Source organism: Cercospora kikuchii (genome assembly GCF_019650295.1).
Source record: "Cercospora kikuchii DNA, contig_00002, whole genome shotgun sequence".
NCBI lineage: Eukaryota > Fungi > Ascomycota > Dothideomycetes > Mycosphaerellales > Mycosphaerellaceae > Cercospora > Cercospora kikuchii.
The window spans coordinates 3,925,927-3,953,297 of NW_025408583.1; the positions used below are offsets into that span (position 1 = coordinate 3,925,927).

General features: G+C 54.5%; 10 protein-coding genes across 10 annotated transcripts; 5 read left to right on the plus strand and 5 right to left on the minus strand.

The window, feature by feature from the left end:
- Positions 1-182: 182 nt before the first annotated feature.
- On the minus strand, positions 183-1,424 carry CKM354_000375500 (uncharacterized protein; the record flags this gene model as incomplete). The annotated part of the gene is made up of 2 exons (XM_044798970.1): positions 183-985; positions 1,043-1,424. The coding sequence occupies 2 exons, from the start codon at positions 1,422-1,424 to the stop codon at positions 183-185; spliced, it is 1,185 nt and encodes a 394-aa protein (XP_044654905.1).
- A 443-nt stretch (positions 1,425-1,867) lies between these two features.
- Positions 1,868-2,589, plus strand: CKM354_000375600 (uncharacterized protein; the record flags this gene model as incomplete). The annotated part of the gene is made up of 3 exons (XM_044798971.1): positions 1,868-2,050; positions 2,102-2,473; positions 2,527-2,589. 3 exons carry the CDS (start codon positions 1,868-1,870, stop codon positions 2,587-2,589), a joined length of 618 nt encoding a protein of 205 aa, XP_044654906.1.
- Positions 2,590-4,375: 1,786 nt separating this feature from the next.
- On the plus strand, positions 4,376-6,457 carry CKM354_000375700 (uncharacterized protein; the record flags this gene model as incomplete). Its single annotated transcript, XM_044798972.1, has 3 exons — positions 4,376-4,709; positions 4,767-5,553; positions 5,605-6,457. 3 exons carry the CDS (start codon positions 4,376-4,378, stop codon positions 6,455-6,457), a joined length of 1,974 nt encoding a protein of 657 aa, XP_044654907.1.
- Positions 6,458-7,022: 565 nt separating this feature from the next.
- Positions 7,023-7,885, minus strand: CKM354_000375800 (uncharacterized protein; the record flags this gene model as incomplete). The annotated part of the gene is made up of 4 exons (XM_044798973.1): positions 7,023-7,570; positions 7,635-7,689; positions 7,748-7,762; positions 7,814-7,885. 4 exons carry the CDS (start codon positions 7,883-7,885, stop codon positions 7,023-7,025), a joined length of 690 nt encoding a protein of 229 aa, XP_044654908.1.
- Positions 7,886-12,631: 4,746 nt separating this feature from the next.
- On the plus strand, positions 12,632-16,111 carry CKM354_000375900 (uncharacterized protein; the record flags this gene model as incomplete). The annotated part of the gene is made up of 1 exon (XM_044798974.1): positions 12,632-16,111. One exon carries the CDS (start codon positions 12,632-12,634, stop codon positions 16,109-16,111), a length of 3,480 nt encoding a protein of 1,159 aa, XP_044654909.1.
- Positions 16,112-17,544: 1,433 nt separating this feature from the next.
- On the minus strand, positions 17,545-19,770 carry CKM354_000376000 (uncharacterized protein; the record flags this gene model as incomplete). The annotated part of the gene is made up of 3 exons (XM_044798975.1): positions 17,545-19,370; positions 19,429-19,560; positions 19,608-19,770. 3 exons carry the CDS (start codon positions 19,768-19,770, stop codon positions 17,545-17,547), a joined length of 2,121 nt encoding a protein of 706 aa, XP_044654910.1.
- A 949-nt stretch (positions 19,771-20,719) lies between these two features.
- CKM354_000376100 (uncharacterized protein) lies at positions 20,720-21,925 on the plus strand (the record flags this gene model as incomplete). The annotated part of the gene is made up of 2 exons (XM_044798976.1): positions 20,720-21,503; positions 21,555-21,925. 2 exons carry the CDS (start codon positions 20,720-20,722, stop codon positions 21,923-21,925), a joined length of 1,155 nt encoding a protein of 384 aa, XP_044654911.1.
- Positions 21,926-22,608: 683 nt separating this feature from the next.
- CKM354_000376200 (uncharacterized protein) lies at positions 22,609-23,082 on the minus strand (the record flags this gene model as incomplete). Its single annotated transcript, XM_044798977.1, has 2 exons — positions 22,609-22,728; positions 22,795-23,082. The coding sequence occupies 2 exons, from the start codon at positions 23,080-23,082 to the stop codon at positions 22,609-22,611; spliced, it is 408 nt and encodes a 135-aa protein (XP_044654912.1).
- Positions 23,083-23,376: 294 nt separating this feature from the next.
- CKM354_000376300 (uncharacterized protein) lies at positions 23,377-23,952 on the minus strand (the record flags this gene model as incomplete). Its single annotated transcript, XM_044798978.1, has 2 exons — positions 23,377-23,683; positions 23,744-23,952. 2 exons carry the CDS (start codon positions 23,950-23,952, stop codon positions 23,377-23,379), a joined length of 516 nt encoding a protein of 171 aa, XP_044654913.1.
- A 667-nt stretch (positions 23,953-24,619) lies between these two features.
- On the plus strand, positions 24,620-26,032 carry CKM354_000376400 (uncharacterized protein; the record flags this gene model as incomplete). Its single annotated transcript, XM_044798979.1, has 1 exon — positions 24,620-26,032. One exon carries the CDS (start codon positions 24,620-24,622, stop codon positions 26,030-26,032), a length of 1,413 nt encoding a protein of 470 aa, XP_044654914.1.
- Between the last annotated feature and the right edge of the window lie 1,339 nt (positions 26,033-27,371).

The window sequence follows — 27,371 nt, forward strand, 5'->3', positions numbered from 1 at the left end:
AGGCATACCGAAAGAACGCCCTGAGCTATGCAGCGCAAATCAACTTCTAACATATAAAAGCAAACCGAGATCTATCTGCGGAGCTCTACCTCTTCCGGCAAGGTGTTCCCATTGCAGGAAAAATGGATATCGCGATGCATTCGAAAGTGCAATATTCCGATGCGGCAAACAAGCCTCCCCCATTAAGCACGATCCTGTCTCCGTCTCAGGTTCCTTGTCCGCTTCATAAGCTTCTTGTACTTGTGCTTCTTCATCTTCAACTTTCGCTGGCGCTTGACAGAAATTAGAAGCATGCGGTTGAGCCTAGATGCACTGGGGGCGTTTCGGATAAAAGATTGTCCCATTGGTCTGGCTGTCATCTTTTCTTGTTGGCGGAGGAAGTATGCTCTCTGGTTGCGCTGCATGCGTTCTCGGAAGCCGCTGCGGTTGCTTTCCTGCGCAGGCTCTTCAACTACGGCCTGTGATTCCGGGATACGGACGATGGGTGATGTAGATGCGGTGTACGTTGTCTGCCCTGTCTCGCTAGTTGACTCCGTGAGGAAGATCGTAGTGGCGTAGTGCTTCTGTTTTGGTTTGGAGGCCTTTTTCTTCTCCACGGCCCTCACTTCCTCGGGAAAGGGCTGTGGCGGAGGAGGTGCCTCAAATGGTCGGAACTGGGCGACCATCTCGTCAAGTGTCTTCAATCGCGGCGGTCCGTCAAGGTGTTTCACACCGTCGTGCTGCCCGGACTGTTCCTGCATGACTTCCCATCGCACGCCGTCCTCTTCTGTCTGCCCTGTCTTGATCTCCATATCCTCGAATTGATGGCGCAATGCGTACACAACATCCTCTGGCCTTCCTTCTGCCGAATTCCCGTTCTCCCATGGATCTCGCGGTTTTCGAGACTCGAATATCCGGTCAAAGGCTTCGGTGCTCGATGGAGGCGGTATCGTGGATCCCAAGGAGAGTGGTCGATGCAAGGAGAAGAAGTTGGACACGGAGAATTCTATAGGAGCGGCAAATGTCAGTTCGCATCGCATCTCCTAGGGCCTGATGTACTCACCTGGATACTGCATGTGCATTCCAGGCACGGCAGGCAATCCCGCAAACTGATCCTCTTGCTTGTCGGGCACTGCGGTAGTCCGTGAACGCTTTGCCCGGGTAACTTTCTTATTCCCTCGCTGCTGCGATGCTGGCTCTGCCATAACCGCCTTCTCCTCCGCGACGGGCTTCGCAGCCGGTGCTGGTTTGCCATCGCTCGCAGCGTTTTCCGGAGGGCATGATGACGCCTTACTGCTGCTACTGGAGGGCCTGCGCTGATGTGGTTGTTGGCGAGCGGCTAAGCACTGTGTGGTTCGCTGAACAGCGGTAGTCGAAGAGCTGCCCGGTCCAGCAGCCGCAGCGCATGTGCGATTCGCAGCGCGGGCGAGCGATTTGGAGAACATGGCCTTTGTGTGAGCCTCGGTGGGTGATGCGAGGCTCTTGGAGAGTGCAGATGCACGAGGGGTGTGACGAGCTATTGTTGCGTGAGATGGGAGTCGGTCAAAGCAGGCACACCACCGAGTCTTGCCGCCGTCTCCACTTCAACCTTCAGCCACCTCGGAGTGCCGCCCACTACAAAGTACAAGGTCAGGCAGAACAAAAGGCGGAACTACCTCTCTCGCGCTTCACAGCAATACGAGTGCCAGAGGCGAACTGCAATGTGACAGGTCATCACATAGGGCGCGTAGACACATCTTACGCTCTTGGCTACCTGTAGGTCTCGGATATCATCCTTCCCGAACAGATACAGTACACATCACATGTTGCGCGGCTGAACGTATTCCACTTGCCTTACCCATATAATATCAAGCTACGAGAGCTCTCGGCTGATCAACTAGCTTTAACCATGGCCACATCTATCACAGACGAGAAGAGGCGTGAGTTGCCTTCCCAGGCTACGCTGGACGAAGTGGGCGAGATCAACATCAAAGACAAAGATGGCAAAGAGGTGCCCCTCAAGTCGCTGTACACTGGCAAGCCTGCGAACGAAAGGCAACTCATCATCTTCGTTCGACACTTCTTCTGTGGCGTAAGTTGTTATCTCCGTCCCGCGACGAGGCATACACTAACGCATCTCTAGTCATGCGAACAATACATCGAAGCGCTCGCCAAAGACTTGCCACCAGCCAAGCTGTCCGCTGTGGACACGACACTTACCATCATTGGGTCTGGAGAGCCTCTTCTGATTGAAGGCTACGCAAAGCGCACTGGATCACCATATCCGGTCTACACAGACAACTCAGTTCAGATTTACAGGAAACTTGGCATGGTTAGCACTCTCAAAGGGTCAATGGGCGGTCCGAAGTATACCCACAAGGGGTTCTTCAAGAACACGATTGATTCTATGTGGAATTCTGTCATGTCTGGTCATCCGCTGTCGAGTGGACCACCAGCTCAGAACGGAGGCGAGTTGTTGTTTCAGAACGGAGAGTTGAAATGGTGCTCGAGAATGGTGAGTCTGATCTTCGAGATGTGAGATTCTTCATTGCTGATCGTGGCGCGCAGCGCAATCCTACCGACCACACGGAAGTTGACGAGCTGAAGGAAGTCCTTGGCATCAAAGAGTGATTTATTGCAGAGTACCAGTCGCAGTGCACACGGATGTCCCCCTCCTCTCGTTTCATAAAATACCCTTTTAGCTTCAATGAGCAGGATTCCCTTAAATAGCAAATCAGGCTTGGTACACTTTACGTGCAGGCGAGTGTGATAGGTTTGAACGCGTTTCTGAGCATAAGCGCCAGTTCCAACGTGTAGCCCTCACAACAGTCTTGTTCTTCCGTCGAGCGCAGCCTGTTACTCAACTGACAGCCAAGACTCAGGATATATATACGCAACGGGTACTCCCGCTTGCTATTGCCATCGTGGCCGAGTGGTCTAAGGCGGTAGATTTAAGTCAGTCAACGACATGAAACTCTACTGGGGAGACCCGCGCGCGTTCGAACCGCGTCGATGTAGGTTATGAAGCCCAGTTGCTCGCAAAGGATGTACACTTACGCTTCATCAGGGCATCATCACACACGTATGAGATTTTACGTCTCTACAAAACTTTTTTTGTTTTCGCAATTCCCTACTACTGCTTTGATATCAAAGCCACTTTGAAGGTAGATGTAACTAGTCGACTTTTGAGTCACAGACCAGCCCTTCGTCAAGGATGCCAGAAAAGTCGTGGCAAGCAGCATGTCTTTGGTTTGCCTCGTGATTCATTTACGGTGGCTAACACTGTCCTCATTCTGCTGATAATATCAAGTACTTTTCTAAAAGTTTTGCAGTGCCACTTTCTGCAGGCTGTGAGGTGACACCAAGCGTTCCGCCTTGTCAACTCAGCCTCTTGCTGGGGCTTTGTCGTCCGCAAAGGATTGAGGAACATGGTTCGCACTCTGCCTGTGCCAGGCAGAGCACAGGCAGGGCAGCGTCGCGGTGCAAAACAATAAGTCTTCCCTGTATATTGTTCTGCCTCATCATTGGGCACATAGGTGCAGGAACAGGCGGCTAATGCAGGCCTGGAGCGAGGTCTTCACCGGAGAATGACGATCTAGCACATGAGGCCGCCTTTAAGATGCTTGTACATAGCCACTATGTTTCCGCTGACTTCGCCTCAGTATGGCACTCAACTTCATTGATTCCTACACATCGCATTGCCTTGGTAGCTGGTTATGGTGAAGTATCCTTGCGCTCTCTGTTGTCCTCTCTTCTGCTCCCCTGTACACGTTTCATCGTATCTTCATTGCAATTCCCTGGGCTTGGTCAACTTCTGTAGTGAGAGATACGACTTACGCTTGGGCAGAGTGCTTCGCCGTGTTCTGATTGACCTACATCGTCAGGACATTCTAGCTGCCTGCGCAGCGACTGACAGGCCTCGGGATTATCACCTGCACCGTCGCCCGCACAAATTCTTGGGCCGACTCCGTCGAACGACATTCTCCACTGTTGCTGTCGACGACAGTGGTCCAAATCAGCACCCACTTCACCACTGCCACTTCACAGCGCCCGACCACCGCGACGACCCCAACGCTATTGCCATTCTGCCGCTCAGAGAAATTGCCTCTTCTCCTCAAACATGCCCAGGAGCTGATAGAAGTCAAGCTGGCTTCGCTCTTCTCTTCCGTTCGAGACTGACCCGAAGAACGTAGGCCGCGACCTTCGAGGAGTCTTATCCGCTGTGACAGCGCAATCCAGAACATTCGTGCAGCCCAAAAGGTGATAACAGACCAAGGCAACCGCGATCTTCGAAGCAGCACCACTGGTCCACGCCATCACTAGACCGCGGCCGCCTCTTCCTCTTCGTTTGCTCTCCGGCCGTATCGCTTCGAGTCTAGGTCGGCATGCTGAGGACGAGCGGTACGGTCGCAACAGTATGACTCGAGCCAGTCAGCGCATCTTTCCGGGAATGAACAGTCGCGAGGCCCATTGGCAGATAGACGACACCTCTCAGCAGTGGCAGCTCGATCCCGTTCAGGTCCGTGGTGCGTCTTCTGCAGCGTCTCGCATTGCGAAGAAGCGCAGGAAGGAGTGCCTGGCGGAGGAGCAAGACCAAGACCCCACAGCTGCGATGGCAGTCGCGCCCAATCACGACTGGGCAGGTGGGCCGGAGCCGAAGGCGACCAGCCAGCCGCGGGCGCTCAGCCACACGACCTTCAATTATTCGAGCAGTCCCCATCCTGCAACACTCCCACCGAGCACGCAGAGCCGTGAGTCACCTAGTGGCCGTCAGCTGCCTAGCGCATTCAGCACTAATTCGCTGCCAGCATCAGGCGTCATCTGGAGCCCGGAAGTCTGTCAGAGCGTGCCGAGTCTTGGGCTGCTGTATAACACGTGCACTGCCGCACTGCCTCGACCGGGAGTCGCGGCCTTTGCACCGAGTGGGAATCTGTCGGCGTCGGTGCCTCAGGACCGTCGCATTTCATCCGTCGACTTGCACAATTCATCACCAGCGACACCGACGTGGCTGCACGACAACCAGTGGACAGCAGGCTTCTTTACTGATTGCAGCGGTGTCGACAACTCGCATTCTTTGCCACCCCGTCTGCCGCCCAACCAGGGACCTCCGACCATAAGACTCACTACTGCGACCGCCGCATCCCAGCCTCAGGCCGCGTACCTCTCAGCATCGGCATCGCCACCTGCAGGCCGCGATAATAATCACATTTCGGCCTTTCTCACACATCCGCACTCGCAGATGTCTCCATACATGGCTAATGAGACGATGGAACCCATCCAGGCGCCCGTGTCGCCCATCAGCCCGCGTCAGTCGCCGCACGACACGACCATGGGCGACCAGCAGCACCAACTCCCTCGAAAACGATCACATTCTGTCATGTCGCAACAGCACGATGCCGCCATAGCAGATGTGTTACGCAGCCGCGCGCCTTCGACTCATTCGCAGACGGGCGCGTCGCCGACTGAAGAATTCTCCCCACGAGGCTCACGGGCTTTCAAGCGCGGCGATCCACCGATGAATACAGAAGGTAAATACATATGCAACTTCTCGGACGATTGTAATGGCCAAGTATTTGAGCGAAAATGCGAATGGAGGTGAGTTTCCCCTGTGGCATCATCTTTGCGCTGTATCTGACATGACCATAGTAAGCACATGGACAAGCACGATCGACCATATCGGTGTCCACATCCATCATGTGCCAAACTCCAAGGCTTCACGTACAGTGGCGGACTACTACGACATGAACGAGAAGTTCACAACAAGCACGGCGGACCCAAGGCCCAGCTAGTATGTCCTTTTACGGATTGCAAGCGACATTCCGGAAAGGGCTTTACGAGGAAGGAGAACCTCAACGAACATCTACGGCGAGTGCACAATAACAAGGATGCGAGTTCTCAGCAAGACTCCATCTTAGAGCCAAATGGCAACGAAGTCGTTCCCGGAACTCTCGATGGCGAAACCCAAGCGAGTACTATGACGACTACTGGCGGCGATGATCTATCATCTCTTGAGCCGAGTCTAAAGCGAAAACGTTCTAATCCGCCTCAAGACCAGGTGGGGTTGTCTGCGCTGGACGAGAACAACATGATGCAGGAAATGCATCGACTACGTCAAGAAAACGCATGGCAGGCCGACCGCATTCGACAACTGGAAGCTGCAGCGGCCATGAACGCCGAGAAGACGCAACGGCTAGAAGAGACTATAAGTCTGTGGGCGCAGCAACAGAGCCAAGCGCATGCACAGCACGAGCAGCAACAACAGCCGGAGCAGCCGCTTATGCAACATCATGAGCCAGATCAGCAACAGTTTGCTTCACAGCACGAGGAGTCACAAAACAATGAGCATCAACAACTCGCCGAGCAGCAAATTGCTGAGCATCACCTGGCAGAGCAGCATCTGAGTGATCAACAGCTCGGAGAGCAACAGCTTGGTCAGCATGATACTGTGGAAGGAAACATGAAAGCGGTATTCGATGCTGTGCAAGCAGCGGAAAGCTAGGAGCTTGCCGCCGCTCATGCAGCACCGTCACTTTTTGTCTACGGTACAATACAAGGAGATTAGAAGCCATTTGAGCTCACTCCGGCATCGAGCCTCTATCTCTATTGGCAGGTCGGCAAGGCCTCGTCGAAAATGAGGCGCAGCGTGCGCTCACCCGGCTTATGATCGGCAGAGATTGGAGGATGTTTGGGTCAAGAAATGCTGCTGCCTACTTCACCGACACAGCTTATATTTTCGTCTTTCGTTACGTTTTGCGCTTCGCTGCTCACAATACCCCACAATCGTAGCGTCATAGAATGTGCTAATACTAAGTTGGTCAATCCAAGACATTGGATCTTACATTGTGGCTTAGTGGTGGTTGAGAGGTGACGTTGGAAGTGAAATGATATGCCTCAGGCAGATGAAATCCGGAACGTTTCTGTCATGGCGCAGTATCTCCAACGCTGTCTTCGCTATCCTTGGTGCCGTTGTGCCTAGCTCTAACATTGAGATCATTGCATCTCTGCGCGGAATGTTTGGTCACTTGTTTATCTGACTTCCTCACGCTGTACCGCATCCGCGTCCTTCACCACGGCAATTCGTACCCTTCGCGATGCCAGAACTTGCCCGTCTCTTCGATTCCCTTCTCCTGCACAATAGCCCATAACTTGGTCGCCGCTTCCTCAGGCTGAACAGCCTCCACCGGAGCCGAAGCCTCAGGCGTCAAATTCGATATCACAATTCCCGGATGCAATAAATCCACCACTATACCTTTCTCTTTCAGTTCCACTGCCATGCTTTTACCGATACTGTTTACTGCGGCTTTTGAAGCCCGGTAAGCGTAATTTCCGCCTGTGTTGTTGTCGCCTATGCTTCCGACACGAGAGCTCACGATGCCGACCTTTGGGCTCGAGGACTGGAGAAGGTTTGGGAGGAGGGCTTGGGTTAGGAGGAGGGGACCAAAGGTGTTGGTCTCGAATATGCGGGTTAGGATGTCTTTTGTTACGGTGGAGAGTTCGTCGTTGCCGGTCCCCGGGGCCATTACTCCGGCTATGTTGAGGAGGAGGTCTACGGGCTTGTTGACGAGTTGGGCGGCGAAGCCGGAAATGGATTCTGGAGAGCGGACGTCGAGGCCTGTTGGTGCGGGCGGTATGAGTGGAATTGTAGTACTCATCAGTTGGAGCGCGGTTCTGCTTACGGTGTAGGCGGCATTGAAGGGATTGCAATTTCTCGCCCACTTCATGGTCTGCGGCCTGCGTGGACGAGTCAACTTCCTCTCTACTATCTTGAGGTCGCTTTATTGGTTCGTACGTGTACCTCATAGCCCTACGGATCTCCGTCAGTCGCATACTCGAGCCTCTGCTCAGCTTGCCGTACCTCACTGATCAAGATATTGGCAAAGGCATGGCCAATACCTGAGTTAGCTCCTGTCACAACGGCCGTAGGCATCTTGCAGGTAATTTCCGTCTGATTTAAGGAGCAAATGTGCTTGACTAGAGTGGTAGGAAATGTGTTCACTTGCTCTTGATTGCAGCACTGGGCCGGAGGGGACATCAACGTCATCGCTGCTCGCCCGCATGTGCTGCTGTACGCCTTTCTACAAGAGCCGTGGCCATTGTGCGTGGACAGCTAAAGTCGGCCGTAGTAAAGTAGAGCTGCAATGCTCTGAAGCCATATGAGCGGCTGAGCCGACGAGTATCTGGATCATGAGCAGCAGGAGGAAGTGGCCAGCCGTGGAGGTTGGGCAGCAGCAGCCGGCACGTGATACCCATGGAGCAACCACGGGAATTGATGAGACTGAGTCATTGCATTGACGGCACTTGCTCGATGCCCGTCAATCCCCCTTGAAGATGAGCGATGTCCCATCCCCGTTTCAACGTTATAGGGAGACGAGTGGACTAGTGCAGGAGATATCCGACGACTTTGATGTTGATCTTTCCCTGCCGACTCATCGTTCTCGGTGTCCGAGTTCAGAAGATTGCAATATTCAATAGCGAACAAGCGATTGTTTCAACATTGATGTCCTCACGTGGATCACAAGCTTCTTCGCTGGAAAGACAAAATTTCACTGAACAAGGCCCATCGTCGGCTGATCTCATGGTTAGGAGAGAAGTAGGCACTTCCCTGCACAAAAAGTATTAACTTCAATATAGCCGCGCAGAAACTACTGGCGTTGGCCATAGTACAGGCATTCCTGGGTTTCACCACGACCTACCGGTGCTGCGGTTTGATCTTCACTGGCGCAAGATCTTCGTCCTGACATGAAGATCAGGTGGTCGTGGGGTGTCCCATCTGCAAGTCATCGTTTAGCCAATTGCTTCGACTCCTGTCTACGGTATCCACTCTATGCTGGCACAGCGACGTGGTCAGAGGGCAACGCTTCATTTCGCCAGGCATAGCAATGTGCATCATGAGCAAGTATGCGAATCGCCAGTCATGTCAGCCGCGGAGAGACATGTCACGGCGTGGATAGCGAGTCGCCTTGCGGACTACCGGTGCATGCGCGGCGCTCTCCACAGACCATAGATTGGCGCGGCATCTTGGAATGCTGCTCGAACAGTTGCCTCGTCTGTACGACTGCTTCTGCGGCAAGCTGAGGCGCTTTGCATGACAGATGTCTCGTTTAGCAATGTGCAACATCGCCAGTCGCTGATGTAAGTGCAGATGCGTGCTGCGATCCGTGGAAGCACTTGCCCGCGATCGACCGGAAAGGAGCCTGCAGAGCAGCGAATGCATACCGCGGAGCAGCTGGCCGATGCATAGTGATGGCGTGAGAAAGGGCATCGATGCCATTTGGGTCGTGTCGCAGGCGATCGAGCAGAGTTGTGATATTTTCTTCCAGCTTCGCGTGGCAATAAAGTGGTCATGGGACGCTCTCCGCCTGAAGACCACCTGTCCTGGAGTGGCGAAGCTCCGACCAGTTGTCGAGGAAGCTTATCGCGAGAACAGAGCGCAGCGCAGGAATGACTGCGGGTTCGAAATGCCAGCGCGCTGCTCATGCGATCAAATTGCAAATTTGACATGGAAAGTGTCGGAAGTCTACCGTCTACATGGATCCAAGCGTCTCGTGGCGTGATGTGACACGATATCGTCGAAGCTGCACGACCTGTCCGCGGCTTCGCTCCCTCGAAGGCGGTGTTGCATCTATTTGCATTGACCGGATGAGACGGCGGCCGCAGCAAGGCAACTTGTAGCACGTAAGCAGCAACGCGTGGTCGCTATTCTTGCTGTACACGTTGTCACTGCTGCTATGCATATCGAAGAGGCTGTTGGGATCAGCCTGTACGAACTCTGGAGAGGGCGGCCACGTGCTCGACGCCTCGCTGTGTTGTATGCACGGGTGCAGTGAGTGTCAACGTGATCATGCTTTGCGTTGTGCGTCGAGGCGTGCAGAGCGCGTGCCGCCATGAGCACTGTTCCGTCATCTCATCTGTGACAGAAGCTTCCATGCATGAGGACGGTGTATCGCCATGCCACCAAGGTACATAGAGTCAGATCGAGCTGGCCAACGTGCTTCAGTGTTGAGCGTTTCGTGCTATGTTTGTCAAGAAACACAGCACCGGCGCCAACGCCTCGGATTGTACAAATGACGCCAAAATATGCATACCCCAGCAGGGCATCGTCTCGTCTGCCTGCATGCCGAATCTCTTGGGATTCTGGCATGGAAAGTGCGTGGGTTTCATTGGCGAAGAAGCACGCCTCGAAGCACGCGCGCGAAAAGCCGCTCCTTCGCGCGTGGCTGCCCGCTGACGCTGCTGTGCTGTGTTGCTTGCGCTCGACGATACCGCCGGCAGTGTTGCTCGGCCAATGGTGAGTCAGACGTCGTCGTTGCGGTCTGCTATACGCCCATGACAAGTCGGCAGTGCTGTGCCGGCCAGTTAGCAGGCCTGGGATGTCAAAACTTGCTTTGGCTCACCGCCAGGCTCACGGCACGCTTGATCTGGTAGCAGACCTTGGGAGCGTCGTCAAGATCCAGAAACGTTGTCATTCGTGGTCGATTGGGCCGTTGGAAACCTACTTTGGGTGGTTATGCTTCGTCGAGTCCGCGGCGGCACTGTTAGGTTCGCTGACTGTGTGGAGAGCTCCCCTGCACGAGCCGGGGGCCACCATTTCTACGCTCGAGGGAAGAGTTTGGCATCGTATGGCAGCGACGCTATAGGCAACGCCGCGCTCGCCGCTGGCTGCCGCTCCTCGGCGGTCACGTAGCTCGTTTAAGCACGGAAGCGAATGGAATGGATGGCATCGCGTCGCATCGTCCGATGGGCATCACAGCATGCTCATGCCGCTCCACCGCTGCAGACAATGCTCCCTGGACGAGCGGCAGCCTCACGTGGGAGTCGGCTCATGTAACGACAAGAAAGGGAGCGGCTCCACTGCAGCGCACATCCTGGGCCGTCAGGATGGTGCGATCACAGGCACTCCGTAACGCCGGCGTTCGTGAGTGAGACTCGAGTCGCCGCAGCAGGCGGAGCTCTGCGCGGGGGCGGGCGCGTTGCGTTGATGGTCGGCGTGAACTGCGAGCAACAGCAGCAGCAGCAGCAAGCAGATGCAGATGCAGCAGGACCATACCCAACGGGCACGCATATGAGCCAAGGTGGATTCTACCAGAAATGGCCGCGGGAGGAGCACGAGTAGTTCGCACCCAAATAGAAGCTCTCGCGATGCCTTCCCCGGGGTCCGCGTAGCCGGGACTGCCACTTGCGGTTGCGGCTCGCTCGCAGCCAAAAACACGGCGAACGACCACGGCGGGCTGCATGCATGGCATGGCCCTCGTGATGCTGCGCGAGGCATTCTTAGCCTGCCAGCGCAGCAGAGCTAGCCCGCTGGCCCTCTCGCAGGTACCAGCAGTAGCAGTCGCAGCAGCAGCAGCAGCAGCAGCAGCAAGCGCTCACGGCCGAAACGCGCCAGCGCGCAGCGCAGCGCTGAGACACGAACGAAACCGTGTTCACGCAGTGCCATCGGCACTTGCACCCAAGATGAAAGGCAGTTTGTTGGGGCGCGCTGCGGGATGATGTCAACGCAACCGGGTCGGGAGCGCTCCTGCTTCCTGCACCGTGCCTGATGAGATTCGGGGTGAATAATGATGGAGCGTGCCTTGTCAGCGCTGGCGGAGCTGCTGCGTTGTGCTGCGCGGTGATGCACATGCAGCCAGCTCCGCGCGATCCCTCGCCTTGCGCTGCCTCTCCGACACGCGCACCGCCGCATCACCAGCCCGCCTGCCAGACCGACCAGCATCCGCCGTGGATCTGCAGCGACGTTTTGGCTGCAGACGATTCGACGGAGCACAAGGTTTTCTCAGCCTTCTGGCGACGATCTCCAGGGTCAGGGAGGAAACGAATTTGTCCTGGCCTGGCACAGGCTGGCAGGCTCGCTAGTGCCGCCCGCTAGCTTTCTCGTGCTGCGTGCTTGCTCACTGTCCGAACGCACCGATTCACACATCACCGACCGCTTTTCCATCCTCGCCAACCTCACCTCAGTCATTCCTTCTCACCTCCGCCGCTACACATAGACCCCGGGCGCCAGGACGCGACCCAGCGACAGCAGCGCGCCACTCCCACCGGCAGAGAACACAACCCTTTTCGACAGCTGCCGTTACACGACCGCTCTGACACAGGCACGCTGCTGCTGCTGCTACTGCTGCGCGCGCACCTCATTCCTGCGCACCACGCTCTGATCCGAACTTAAAGCACCCCCACATACTGCTGCGGATTCATTCCCATTGCAATCAGCCCTGCATACTCCTGCTGGCCTGCGGCGCAGTGCACCGCAGACTGTGCCGAGTCCTGTCGTCTTCCTGCCTGGTTGCAGCAAGCGACACATACAGCACGCCGCTCCGCAATCCTTCTCAGGCAAGCACGACTATACCACCAGGCCGGACCTACCGCGCTGTGCGCACTCAACGACTCCTCATCGCAATCAATCGCCTTGAAACCCGTCCAGGAAGTCAGCGCGCCCTCGCCTCCTCAGTGCTACCCGGAGACCCGGCCCCCATTGAGCGCTCCTGGGCTGAGATTCCATCCAACTTGGCGCCATCTTGCCAGGACGACTGTCTCCCGCTGCGCAATCCCGTCTCGACTCACCGGCTGTGCTCTCTGGTGTGACAGCATATCGTTTGGCGACGCTCTCTATCGCTGGTCACCATGAGCAGGCATTGTCGATTCGAATAACCCACTCCATCACCTACCTGTAACAGCCATGAACCTCTCCTCCGGCACTCGCAGCCAAGATGCCTTCTCGGCACGCACTGCTGCTGGTCCTGGACCCATCTCTAAGGCGCACGCTACTCCTTCGCATTCTCAGCCGACGAGAATCAATACAGCTATAGCCTTGACCGTTACTCCCTCTTCAGCTGGCATGAGCGCTTCGTCTGTCCCCAGCCGGAGCAGCTCTCTGCATCACATCTACTCAGTCAAATCGTATCGCAACGTATCCCAAGACTCTTTGGCTGAGAGCAGAATGTCTCCTCAGACATATCCTTCTCCCTCTTCGGTTCCACGGAGGGCCATGTCAGATCGTGCATTTTCAGAGCGCTCGCCTTCGCCACATACCCGCGTAGGACATCCTGGAGCGATGGCGGAGGCCATGTCTGCGACTGGCCGAGGCGATGGTCTCTTTCGGAGGTTGTCTCGAGGCGCTTCGAACAAGCTTAGACGCCGCGCATCCACCACGCATTCGCTTCGTATGCGGGACCAAAGCGCTGGACCCCTGCTAGTCCGTCGTCGCAGTGACAGTAATGGAGCTTCGGATTTCCAAGATGTGTCGGACTTGGAGCTGGACAGCAACCTGGATGACATGGACGAGTGCCCTCCCTACGTCAAGGATCGAAGCAATGCACTTGGAATCAACGTCGGGCGTCCTACTCTTGTGTCGCACGGTACAGGCAGCACATTCGTGGGTGGGATCGCGCCATCATCCTCTGCGATCCTGGAAAAGGGCACATGGGTCTGGAAACACACGCGGCGCAGCAGAAAGCGAATTCAATTGCGACTTGATTCAAGCTCCGCTAGAGTGTGCTGGCACGGCAAGCGACCCGACAAATCCTTCTTCATTGACGATGTCAGAGAAATGCGAGTTGGCGAGGAGTCCCGGAACGCTCGAGACGATATCAAGGTCCCTACGGACCAGGAAGACCTACTCGTCACTATCGTCTATGCTGTGGCAGAACGATCCAAAGGCCGCAGCATCAAAACTATGCATATTGTCATGCCGGACCACTACATCATGAAATTATGGACGAATGCGCTCAACATTGTGACGAGGCAGCGCATAGAGGTCATGAACGCATTGTCTTCGAATCCAGAGAAGGCAGAGAAAGGAATGGCCTTGGCTTGGAAGCAGGTCATGAGCCAGAAGGACGTCACTCAAGAAGAGCGATTGACTCTTGCAGATGCCATGGCGTTGTGCCGGTCGTTGGAGATCAACTGCTCCGAGTCCGCGGTCAAGACTCACTTCAAGGCGATCGGTCGTGATGAACATGCAGCACTCACCTATGACCAGTACAAAGATTTTCTCCAGTCCTTCCGGGAGCGAAAGGATGTCACCCACATCTTCAAAAATTGGCAGCTTGGCACCGACCACGACATGGTTCTAGAAACCTTCTTGGAATTCATGCGCTACGAGCAAAAGGCTGATGTCGACAAGGATCGTGCTTACTGGGAAGCTGTCTTCCAAAGGTTTGCACGACCTGGAAACAACCGTCCAACCCTACCTGATGCTGCCCCACAGCTGGACCAAAAGGTGTGGACAACTCAGAGCTTCCAGACGTTCTTGACCTCATCATTCACATCTCCTCTTGCACCACTCGGCGGTGAACCCTTCCTGGACAGACCGCTGAATGAATATTTCATCTCGAGCTCACACAACACCTATCTACTCGGGCGGCAAGTCGCTGGCACATCGAGCGTTGAAGGCTACATCTCTGCGCTGGTCAAAGGCTGTCGCTGCGTCGAGATTGATTGTTGGGACGGCGATGATGGTCGACCCATTGTGACCCACGGACGGACAATGACCAGCAAGATTCCATTCGAAGACTGCGTGTCGGTCGTTGCAAAATATGCTTTCCACAGCTCGCCATACCCGTTGGTCGTCTCTCTCGAGGTGCACTGCAACCCCGAACAACAGCTTGTCATGGTGGAGCTGATGCGCAAGTACTTCGGCACCATGATGGTCACTGAGCCGATTTCGAACAACACTGTCAGTCTGCCTTCACCGGAGGAGCTGCGCAACAGGATCTTGATCAAGGTGAAAGCATCGGCGGAGATAGAGCAATTGCAGTCGCTTTCGGAAGCTCCCACTGGTCGCAGCAGAGCACGGAGTCTCACGCAGACTTTCGGCCGCGCGCCGTCGACAGAAACTTCCAGCACAACATCATCTCCACTGGTTTCCGGTTCCTCGGCGACAAGTCCGTTGGAGGTCAACGGCGTCTTCACGCCCCGAGGATCAATTCCATCCGGAGTCATCACTCCTAGCAGCTCTGCAGACGACAGCGACGAAATTCGTCAGCCCGTGGACAGGGCGAAGCGACGCGGCAACAAGACTCGCATCATCCACGAGCTTGGCAAACTGGGTGTGTACGCGCAGGGCATCAAGTTTGGCGCTGGCTTCCAGACGCCCGCCGGCAAAACCTACAACCACATCTACTCCTTCAACGAGAACACATTCGACGATCTATGCACGAAGAAGACGGACAACAAAGCTCTCTTGGAGAAGCACAACGTCAGGCACCTCTTGCGCGTTTACCCGGCTGCCAAGCGCGTGGATTCTTCCAACTTCAACCCACTGTCGGTTTGGCGCCGAGGAGGACAAATGGCTGCTCTCAATTGGCAGACTTACGATGTCCCTCAACAGATCAACGAGGCCATGTTCGCCGGTGGTTTGGATCGCTTGGGATATGTTCTCAAGCCGGACGAGCTTCGACATGCCAAGCATCAGCCCATCTTCGACGCTGTTGACCAAGGTCCCAAGGACCACGAGAAGAGGGGCAAGAAGTGCGTCAAATTGAGTGTCGACATCATCTCCGCGCAACGCTTGCCCCGCCCACGCAATCAAAGCTCGGGGGCCGGCATGAACCCCTACATCGAATTCGAGATGTTTTACGCGGAAGATAAGGAGCGCGTGATAACCAAGTCGGATGGCATCAATGACGCGTCAGTACCAGAGCTGCCTACCGAGAGGGCGCTACCGAGCCGCAGCCGGACAAGAATTGTCGAAGGCAATGGCTTTGACCCGCAGTACCACCAGAACATCACGACTTCGGTCGAGACGAAATTTCCCGGTCTGGTCTTCGTCCGATGGACCGTGTGGAATGCTCCACAAGGCAAAAAGTCGGGGTCCAACGGCGTGCTCCTTGCTGCATATACAGCTAAGCTCAGTAGTCTACAGCAAGGCTACCGACACCTTCCACTCTTCAACCCTCAAGGAGAGCAGTACCGCGACGCGAAGCTCTTCGTCAAGATCAAGACGGAGGCTCCAGTTGCGATCCAGCAACACCATGACGAAAGCTTGTACTACGGCATTGTGGACCCCACAGCTTCGCCTCGATTCGACTCGTCCCGAGGCGCCTGGCCACGTCGCATTTTCAGTCGAGCTTCGTCACAACGGCGAAAAGACGCCTCCAGCGAAGTTGCAGGACCTTTGTCCCGAACTTCCAGCATGGACCGCGAGTCCTTGCAATGACCAAAGCACGTTTGAAACTTTTTAATTCTGCGCGCATTTCACGATACCCGTACCACATTCACATATTCGGCGTTCCACGGGCATAATTCGGCAAACACAGCTGGCATGCTGTTGTTCCATGGGCGGCTACATTGAGTTGAGAAAGAATACAGTCTTATACCCCACTTCGCAATCGCATTTGCAGGGCTCATCATCCGCGCATTCTCCACGTCTGGCGTTTTCTCCCTTCTTGCACCTTCGCATTTGGATCTTCTGTTCGGCTGGCTACCGGACTCTGTGCAAGAAAGAGAAGGGGAAGAATGCAAGGCGGCGACGACTACAACGCCCAGGTCGTGTTTTCTGGTTTTTCATTTGTTGTCTGTCTTCTCCTTCTGAAAGATGTACAACTTGGCACTACAAGAACAAGAAACGACACCGCACAAGGGCTGCGCTCTTCAAGAATGATTTCTGCATCATTTACGTTTTCTGTTTTTCTCCGTTTTTCCAAACAACTTCTGCACTTCGCTACGCCACCTCTTTGCGCTGGTCTCAAGGAGGGCAAGGGCCAAGCGTTGCTGTAATTGTATCACGAACCCTTTTACCGCAAGTTGCAATTGCGGAGGGCGCGTCAAGAGACTACCACCTTTTGTTGTTTTTCCTTTCGGGTTGGAGACATGAAGGAAATAGAACAGAACTTCTGGAAAGAGAGGAAAGTGAAGCATGGGAGGTTGACATTCGCTTTTCCACTTTTAGATCAGGCCTTGAGGACGGACAGTTGGGATTTGGCTTGAGGCTCTATCAGCGTCTTGGTCCTTCCCTTCTGCCACTTACTCAATGGCTACGAGAGAGACTCTTTGTAATTTCATGAAGATTTCTTCTTGGATGACATGGTTTTCCCGTGACTCGTTTCCTCGTTTCATTCAATCTCAATCTTCCTTCTGCATAGATGATCGCGATTCTATGCTATCCCATCATTGTCACCCCACATCGCGACACGTCACAGATGAAATATGGATAGCATGTTCCATGCTTCGGGCGGACACGGACAGAATGCACGCATAACCACATCGCTTTCTTGCGGTTTAGAAAACTATACGCCGAGTGGAAACAATGGATTTCGTGGGCATGTATGAGGTCAGAGCTGCAGTAGTGAAGGATTCAGAGCCTACTTCTCCGTGCAGACATGCTAGTGGGGGTTGTTTTCTATTCATAGAGTTCATTTGAGAGCTAACAGATAAAGTGCGGGTACAGTAGCTAGTCGGTCACGCGTTACGAGAAGCAAAGCCAAGGCAACTCTTCCTCGGCCTCGACACGGATACGAAGATGCGAAACCAGCGTCGGCAAATCTCGTGTTCTGACAGGATTCAGCAGTGCAGCCGTGCATGATAGCGATGTGCTGGTACAGTATGCTTCCGCGGAAGAGAAGCTGTTGCGCAAACATCAGTGGTCTGTCTTCACTTCTTCGCCTTCTTGCCTGCTCCCTTCTTCGCCAGAGTTCCTCCAAGCGGTAAGGTCAACACATGCTCATCACTGTCGAGGTCGATGTCGGCATTGATGATCCATTTTGCAAGCGCCGTCTTATCGAACACAACACGGCCGTGTGTCTTGATCAAATCTTCAGCATCGTCGTCTGCAGCGTTGTCCTCACCAAAGAAGATAACGCTCTCTTTGGGCTTCGTCTCGTGACCTTTGTTCGCAGTGCCGGCCAGGACCTCGACTGCTCCGGCCTCGTTGGCAAGCTTGACCACCTCTTGCCAGTCTTTGTAAGTCTGGGCCGCTCTGACAGTAAAGAACAAAGTCTTCTGAGCGAACAGCGAGCGGCGCGTTGTTGAGTCCGCATCGACATCCTTCAGATCGGCGTGGATGTATTCTTCCGTGTCCAGCAGCTCGCCTTCCTTGCGTGAGTCGGTGATCCAGGAGTCACCAACCACTGGCTTCCCTGCTACGAGTGATCGCAGAACCTTGAGGGTAGATGGCAAAACGTTGTCCCTGACTACGCAAACAAAGTTCGTTCCTTTGCTTGGTGTCTCTTCGATCCTCTCGATCTTATTCTGGGTCATCCACGCTTTGGCAGCCGGAGGCAAGTCGCCGGCGCTGAGCAGGATCTTTGGTGTTCTGCGCACTGTGGCAGACGGCGTGGCTGTTTGTCTGCGTGAGACCTTCTTTGCAGGCGTCGCAGCAGCTTTGGTGGAGCGCAACGATTTTCTCGCCTTCTTCTTGCCAGCTGCAGGAGGAGTCGATGCATCGTGATCGTTGACACGGGAGGCCTTCGGTGGCCTGCCCCTACCGCGCTTCTTGGCGGGCTGATCAGATTGCACAGCAGGAGCGATCTCGTCGTTGCCAGCGTCCGTGCTCTCCTCATCTTCGTCTCCCTCCTCGTTGTCCATTACTGCGGCCATTTTTGGTCTGCCGTCCTTGTTTGCTGTAGTGGTAGGCGGTGTAACGGTGGCAGCCTCGTCTTCGCCATCGGCCATCTCCACCTCTTCTGCGTCTTGCTGATTCTCTGCAGATGTCTGAAACCTTGCTGGCTGCCGCTGCGATTCCGTCGGGCTGGCAGCAGGCTGATCAGACTCGGTAGACTCACCATCGGCAGTTCGAACAGCTTGGAAAGCCGCATTGAGCTTCTTGGTGGCGGTGGGCGGCGCACTCGATACGTCCTTGTTGTCTTCCTCGCTGTCTCTAGCAGCCTTCGGCAGTTTGGCCCGCTTTCGTTTGGCTTCCAGATCGGAGTCTGGATCCCTCGGGACATCGTACTGATCAGCTCGAGCCTCCAATTTGCGCTTGATACCACGCGAGGCTGCTACAGGTGCAACGGAAGGCGTGGCGTCTTCTGCATCGCTGTCTTGAGGCTCTTCGACCTCATGCTGCTCGTTCACACCAATAGCCTCGTCATCTAATGAAAGTCCTTGAGAGTGCATCGTTATGCCATTGCTGTGTTTGGCAGCGGCCGGAACTTCGAGTGGTTGTGTCGCTTGCGTGTGGAAGGAACTATCTGCTTCGTCAAGCTGATTGGCTGCCATTGATGGCGACATGTCCTTCAAAGTTGCCTTCTTCTTCGATTGAAATTGCGGCGAGCTCAGATTGTCGCCGTCTGAGTCGGTCACGCTATCTCGCGCGAAGTCGTCGTCCTTGGCGGATGGCTGGTTGCTGGGGGTCACCATTGTGACAGAACTCCGGGGATTTGGATTTTGGTCGTTATGACGCGACAGCGCAATCTCAATCTTCACGTTCAGAAGTCTGAAGTCAATCGTGTCGCCTGATCTCAGGAGGATGGATTCGCCTGTCGAGGTGAGCACGTCATCACATCGATTAGGCGTGAAGCTGCAAGGCCAACATACGGTGCTGCGCTGTGCTTTGAGTAAGAGACAGCTGACTGTGATCCCAGTCGATTGAGCGGTACTTTGAAGGCGGGAGCTCGATCTTGGTGTCCTGAACGTAAGACTCGAGTTGAATGATTGGGCCGCGGACCTCTGCTGCAGTTAGTCAAGTGAAGTGAAGCAGATTGTGCACGACTCACTAAGGCGTGCGGCCACGTCGCCTGCAGTCCGGTTGATCTCTGTCTGCTCCCGAAGAGCGATGGTGCCGTTTCTGTAACAGATCTGCGTGTATGTGAAATCGGCGGGGTCGTCGCGCAAAGAGAGATTGACAATATCAGGCTGTGAAAGGAGGTTTCCGTACATGCACCGCAGCGCTAGTGTCGGCTCTGCCATGTCGAAGACATCTCTGCATGGGAGTGTTGAAGTAGTACGCCTGCGTTTGCTGCAACTTCTGCCTGAAGGACGCGCGCAAGACGCGCCAAGATTTAACGGTCGCAAGTGAAGGAAAGCACGGGGCGTGCATCGAGCGCCCTCGACACTTCCACATTTTCTCAAGTGATGAAGTCATGAGAACAGCTATTTGGAAGCTGCCATGTCGGTACGCTGGCCCGAAGTGATGTTCGAGATAGCACGAGCTGGTCAATGCTGGTCCGTGCCCCTTCATATTGTTCTTTCTCTGAGACCTCGCAGCATGTCGCTCCTGCACCTCTCCAGATGCTTCCGGGCTCAAACATGCACTGCCTGCCGACCCGCTATCCCTCTCCTCGTCGCACGAGCTGCAGTAGCGAGCGGCATCTGCATGTTGCAACGGCTGCCGTTGGACTGGAAGGCGGTTCAGGAACTGCCTAGGCGTACGGCAGAGAAGGCGCTTTCACGGAGCTGCCTCTCACACCATCCGGCAGCTTCCATCTCAACACCTCAGTCTTCTGCGCACCTCATTCCACTTTCCGCGGATTGGCGTTGAGCGGGCTCCGGCCACCTCGACGTGGTATTGTGCTGCGTTCACCTCCCCAGGCGAGTGGAGCGGAGCACTGAACAATTGCAAGCCAAGGCATACCCGCCGCCAACAACGTATTGTCTCAGGCTCAATTGTTCGAGAAGATACAAGAACTCCTCTGTTCCAGCGCAACGGCTCCTGTTTCTCGCTCTTTCATGACACAGGGAACGCGTGGCCCAAGCTGAACGAGAATATACCACTTCCCCATCGCGCAACCACGTTCTTCTTTATCTGGCTTTCAAGTTTCCTCCAGCAAACTGCGACTTCTCTGCGCATCCATCCCAGCGCTGAACAAAGCACCAGCAAACAGCAAGCATGGAGCTCGCTGGCCTGTCACCGAATGCCACGTTCGATCCATACCGCCAGGTCTTCACCATTATCATGCCAGATGGAACTACCGACATCGCCGTCCACATGGAGCACATCTTCCGACTTCAAGACACCACGGTCGACACGGGTATCATCTATGGCGTCCAGCTTGGTATTTCGGCAATCCTGATGCTGATCCTCGCCATCATGACCAGACCGGAGAAGCGTCGCAGCATCATCTTCTTCCTCAACCTCGGCTGCTTGGTGCTCCTGCTCATACGTGCCATCATGATGAGCATTGCACTTCATGGTCCCTTCTACAACTTCTACAACTGGGTCGTCAGCTACTACCATGACATCGATGGCTGGATTCGACTCTCTGTGGCTGCCGAAGTCGTCAACTTCCTGGTCGTCCTTGGTCTCGAGCTCTCGCTTCTGTTCCAAGTTCGAATTGTCTGTGTGACGCTCAAGACACGTTGGCGACTGGTGGTAACAGCAGTGACCACATTTATCGCGGTAGCAGTATGCGCTGTTCGCTTTGCGACTATGGTCGTCAATGCTAGACTTGGCATCGTGAAGGTCGCCGGTAAGACCGACGCAGAATGGGCCCTGATCGATGCGATGGCCTCAGCTTCGAACATCTGCATCATTACCAGCATCATCTTCTTCAGCGCCGTCTTTATCGCCAAGCTCGGGCACGCTATCTGGCAGCGCCGCTCCATGGGCATGAAGCAGTTTGGGCCGATGCAAATCATCTTCGTCATGGGCTGTCAGACCATGTGCATACCAGGTGAGTAATATCAATTCATGTGTTGCGGAACAAACACTGACCTGCATGCAGCGATCTTCGGCATTCTCACATACTTCGTGTACGGCGCATCACAGATCTACACCTTGATGCCCGTAGTTGTCGGTACCTTCCTTCCGCTTTCTAGCATGTGGGCCGCCACCAACACGAACAACATCAACATTGCCGCACCACACCAAGTCAAGCGCAATCGCGACATCGCTCTCGGACCACGTACACCGGGTCAAACTGCAGACAACGAACGCTCGCAGAGCGAGAAGGCGCTTGTGTGCGATGATACTTTGATCGGTGACGACTCTCCGAAGAAAGTGATTCACCAGGATGGCACTAGCGTGGACGTGGAGCTGGGAAACGGGCCGGGCTACATCCATGTTGACCGCACCTACAGTGTCAGATCCGACTAGGAGTCGCGTCACTACCAGGACGCGTCAAAGCATGATGGGGCAAGCATAGCCTCGTCCGAGTTGAGAGTCTTCTGATAGAATGGGAAGAACGCGTCGCGGGTGCGAAGTAAAAGACAGGCGAGCCCAGAACTGCTCATAATCAGCCTTGTTTCCTTTTGTCGATAATGATGGCATCTGGACAGATGTATCAAGCACAGCATACACCACACGGTGTAGATTTGGTTTCCTGGGTTCGAGGTTGTAATGGGTGATGCGCGGTTGTGATGAAAAGGGCAACGTACATATCTGCTTAATGGACCCGCTGAGCTTGACTAAATCTTCCTGTTCCGCATTTTGAGAGGTACCATGAGCTGTGGCGTGCACGGCGGTATTCCTTGGAGGAAAGTGGCACAGTCCCCGGAGGAGTGCTGCTCGTGATACGTTCACGAGTGCTGTCATGCGGGTTGCCGCTTCATGTCCAGGAGGTGAGAATGGTCCTTCGCCAACCATGCGTGCCTGAGCTCCTCGTTCTCCCAGCGCATGCGTGTAGGTCCAGTGCCTGAGCATTCGGATACCAACATTGTCACGCTTTTGCAGTCCTGCAGCATTGCCTCTCTGAGCGTGTCTCTTTCGCCTGCTGCCATGTCCAACACGTCCTACCCCACAATGATTGTTTCTCTTCTTCCTCGGTACCGTAATTCGTCTTAGCCTGGTCCGATTCTCGGCATGTCGTTGTGCTCGGAGAGTGTCGAGAGATACTTGTTCAGCTCTTGCACGCGCTCTTTGTGCGTTTTGACGCCTTCGCGTTGGAGTCGTTCCTCGAGCTATGGCGTGTTAGTCATGTGTCTTCTCAGAAGGCCTCTATGCGCCATGCGAGATGTAGAACCTACTCTTTTCTTCCTCCGCTCTTCATACCTCCGTTGCGCTTCCGTCTTGCCGTACGTTGTGATTTCTGTCGCGTCAGGGGATTTGGAGGTATCGTCGGTGTCTGCGAGAGCTTTTTGGAGGGCGGACTGTGAGGTTTCGGGATCTTTGGTTGCTGGCTTCTCGTTGTTGTCTGATTCGGTGGTGGGTTTTGAGGATTTCTTCTTTTTCTTCTTGGATTTGTCGATGCCAGATGACGAGCCTTTGAGTTTCAGCCCACCGCCTATGGCGGAGGAGTAGTCGGAGGAGGGCATTATGCGCACATAAGTGGGGGATCGCTGCAGGTTCGAGACGACGTGAGAACTCGAGGGTCGATGGAAGCTGCCACTAGCTATCTTGGGAAGGAAAAGTGGGGCTTTCATCGAGATACATGTAGCTCAAGGTGCCTGGCGCATAAAGTGTCTAATTTCCAGCTCGGTAGATATGGCATTCATCTTCTGTTGATCGTGTTGCCGACGAAGTCTGCAGTCTCTTGCTTTCGCGTACACATGTAGAGAATAATTGAGCTTTCTTAGCTTTTCGACCATACATATCAAAGCAGCGTCCTATCACTCGCAAAAGACATCATTCGGGCCTCGAGTGATGATCTTGCCAAACCCATAAACGTTACTCCTGATAATTTCGCACGTTTCGAGATCATAATCGTGAATCTCCTTGACAACCAGACATCTCAGTACGGGCTCGTCCGGTTGGATGAAATCTGCCGTGACCGAGCCGTTCGCATTGACAGAATATCGTGCATTGAGAACTCTCGCGTTGATGGCTGTTGCAGCTGACACAAGGACGGCTCGAACGCCGGCGCCGGTGACACCGAGAGAGACGGGAACAGTTGATTCTGGACCTAGTTCCGTATCCCTGAGGGAGGAGATCTAGTTAGGTGGCGAGTCTGGTAGGAGGGGAAGATTTGGGACTCACTTGAGGAACGCGGTCCTGCTTGAGAGAAGAGCAAGTGGAATCTTCGCAGCGTCTGCTATTGAATGGGATTCGATGGTTTTAACAAGCTGAGCAGTACCGGCAATGCGACGTTCTGGAGTACAAGGACCATTGGATCTTTGTGGTTCTGTGAGAGGGCCTCCAAGGACCGCTGTGGCACTCAGAAGCAGGTACGAAAGGATGTGGAGCATTGTTGCAATATTTCCTTCTCTCTTGTGAAAGTAGATTGCAGCTCAAGAGCGTTCGAGCTGGCTGAATATCAGATTATACTGGCGTTAGGGCATGCGAGGGGTCGGTGGGAATAGCGGCATCAAGGACGACTTGGCCGATCGGTGCTACATTCGTCGTTCTCGAGGTGCGATCCAGTTCACCTGGCAAGATCCGTGAACGCTAGTGATCATTACTTGCGTAGAACTTTGGTGGCAAGTTCGCTCGTGCTGGATGGGTAATAACACTCGCTTGTGCTCTTTGCGCAACACAATTCCTCTTTGTTATGAGAGTGTGAGGATTGCATCACCGGTCAATCGATAGGCTGGGCGACATTATTATTGAGCGCCATCGCCATCATCCTATCGATTTGCAATACATCTCCTTGTAGATTGGGTAGTGCGTTGCAGCTCGCGCCTCATGCCGATCAGCACCAAAAGTCGCTATAACCGTCGCAAATCCGCGAATCGAGTTGATCAGGAACTGTAACTACTACAACTTTCTTCTTTTTGGGTGAGCCGATCTTTCGTTCTGGCAAATAGCGTCCTGAGCCCCGCTCCTTGGCGGGTTGTAAAAAAGATGTAGCGCGGTGTAGTACTTAATATGTGTAGAGTGTTGCGCTTGGGGTCCGTCAATACCACAGCCTTCGCGATGTCTCCCATCGGCCGGATTTTGGTCTGCGTGCTGAGTTGGGCGCAAGCTGTGCGGAGTCAGAGATGCAATACACTACCACAAAATGAATATGCTCAGGCCTCACCAAGCAGTCAAGGCTTTGACTCTGCGAAACTGCAAGATGCGTTGAACTACGCCTCGGTCATGGGATCGTCTTCGATCAAAGTCTTCCGACACGGCTGTCTTGTTGGCTCAGGATTGCGTGATCCTCTCCTCGAAAGAGTACCAGAACTCAACGCGGGCCAGACCAAGACTGTTGTCGCCTTGCTCGCCGGAATTGTGGCAGGTCGAGATTGGGTCGATATCGATGCGGCCATCGATCAATATGTCGAGCCTGGGTTGGGAGATGCTGCTCACAGGAATCGAACTCTACGGAACTTCATGAACTTGGTTGCCGGCCAGAGAGTCAACCATGTCACGGGCCTCAATCTCTTCGCCGATATTTCTCGCTACCGCGAATACTTCTCCACAGAGCTGCTCAGACCTGCCGGAGAGTATTACGAGTTCGATGAGATTACCCCTTCGGTGGTCACTCATATCCTGGAACGCCAGGTCCAGCTCAACACGGGCACCAACGTAGACTTCCAAGACTTTGCTCAAACGGAGCTGTTCAACAAGCTGGGAATTCCACGCTCAGCTTATTTTTGGCAAAAAGATCGCGCTGGTGACACCACCGGATACTCCGGACTATGGCTTAGGCCACTGGAGTACGGTCGCCTTGGCTTACTGATGCTCAACGAGGGAGCTTTTGGCGGTCGTCAGATTGTGCCCGCAGACTTCATTCGCCAGATGCGGCAAGGCACGACCGCGAATTGTGGATTTGGCCTCTACGCCTGGCTTAACAGCTGCAAACCGGGCGAGCAACAAGTCAACACGGACTATCTCACCAGGAGATTGTATCCAGGCGAGGCGTGGGTCCAAAGCGCGCCTTCTGATATGTTCTACAGCCTAGGTCTCGGGACCAACACGTTTGTCATTCCAAGTCTTGACATGGTCGTGAGTCGAGCGGGTTATCAAGAACTTGATACAATTCCAGGCGCCCTAAACCTGGACTTACACGGCGCGTTCCCTGGCAATGCCGGAGGTCCCGGCGAACATGAGTTCTTCCGCCGCCTGATGGCTGCGGTGACCGACATGCCTGCCGACGTGCAAGCGACGATCCAGAATTCAGGTCCTTACAACCGCCCCGCGGACAACAATGTCGACACCCAGCCCTTTCTCGTACCCCTCGATGCAGCTGTGGGCAGCTACCTTGGAGTTGGGCACCATGCCGCTGAAGGCTGCAATGCTTTGCGATGTAACGGCGCAGACAACGACGGACTGCTTTACTTGCTGCAAATTCCGCGAACAGGTCTTGGTCTCATCGGACTGGAGCGACGGCCATCAGGCTAGATGCTTGTGCTTGGAGCAAGCAAGTTAGGTAGTATTTGTATCGCGATATAGAACTGCTCCCAGCAAGCGATCAGTGCATCGCTCAATTTGACCTGACCAGAGGTCTTTGATTGTCTGTTCATCGTGGTCTGACATTGCATACCCTAATACTTTGCTTTTGCAGTCGATCAAGCATTGCACGCTGGGACCATGTTAATGCGTGGCGATTGCAGTCTGGCGACGTCGATCTCGCTCACACACTGCAACTGTCGTTTTCGTACCAATACCCGGAACAGGCGTTGCCTCAATTGCCGGAGAGCACGCGCCGGGTGTGAAATGTCTCAGACTGGTGACACCATCTCCATGACTATCATCGTAACAACTGTTCTCAAGCAATTTGTGGGGAGATCGTTGCGCCCTGCATTGGAAGATCGTTATGTAACGTGGAGTGGTTGTCGCACAAAACGTTGACCGACTGCTGGGCGTGAAAGAGCAATGTCCCAAACAATCAGGGTGGATCGATTGCCAAAGGGTCCGGCTTCCAATGGTACCACTGATGAAGTGGAAGTGTGGTCCAGATGATCTTCTGCCCTACAAGCGAACGTTACTGCATAGGTCAAGTCGCTCCAGAACAGGCCACTGTGCGCAAAGTGCAGGATCTGAATGCCCCCATCGCGCTCTGACCAGTATCTGTCGATAGCCAAGTTACATCTGTCATCGGCCCCACCGCGCATAGGTCATCGTCATTGCCACGTTCGGCAGCGGTGACACATGAACGTTTTGAAAGAGTGCAGTGGGCTGGCCTTGTCGGTGCGCTGTCGTGACGTGCAGAATCATCTATCGAAAGACGGCCTGAAGCTTGCGGTCAATATCGATCCTGTTTTGCTGATCATGTCTCTGCGCAGAGTCGCAAAGTGCCAAGTTTTGCGGTTGGATGATGCATCGGTGGATCCTCGGCGCGGGCGTCACTCGCGGGGTGGCTGGTGGTTCAGTGGCACAGCACGGCTCGTGCCCTGGCAACGGAGAAGAGCTTCATCGTCACAGCTGCAGTTGCGCAAACGATTGCATTGTTTCTCTATCTTGATTGCGCACTGCACTGGAATCACTCGTGGCACACTGGCACCTCATGCTGTGCACACAGCACTGGTAGCACTGCGGCGCCAACGAAGGGGTTAGGTTGCGGGAATGCCTTCAAACAGTGGGAGATTAGATGTTGTACATAGTGTCGACCACGCGCCACAGCGGGCAGGAGCCGTCCTTGGCTCACTTCCCGACGTCCAACCATAGGGGCGGAGTAGCGAGATCAATAGTCGGGCATATTGTCGCAGCGCGGTGTTTCCAAATGGCGGGCAAATGCGGG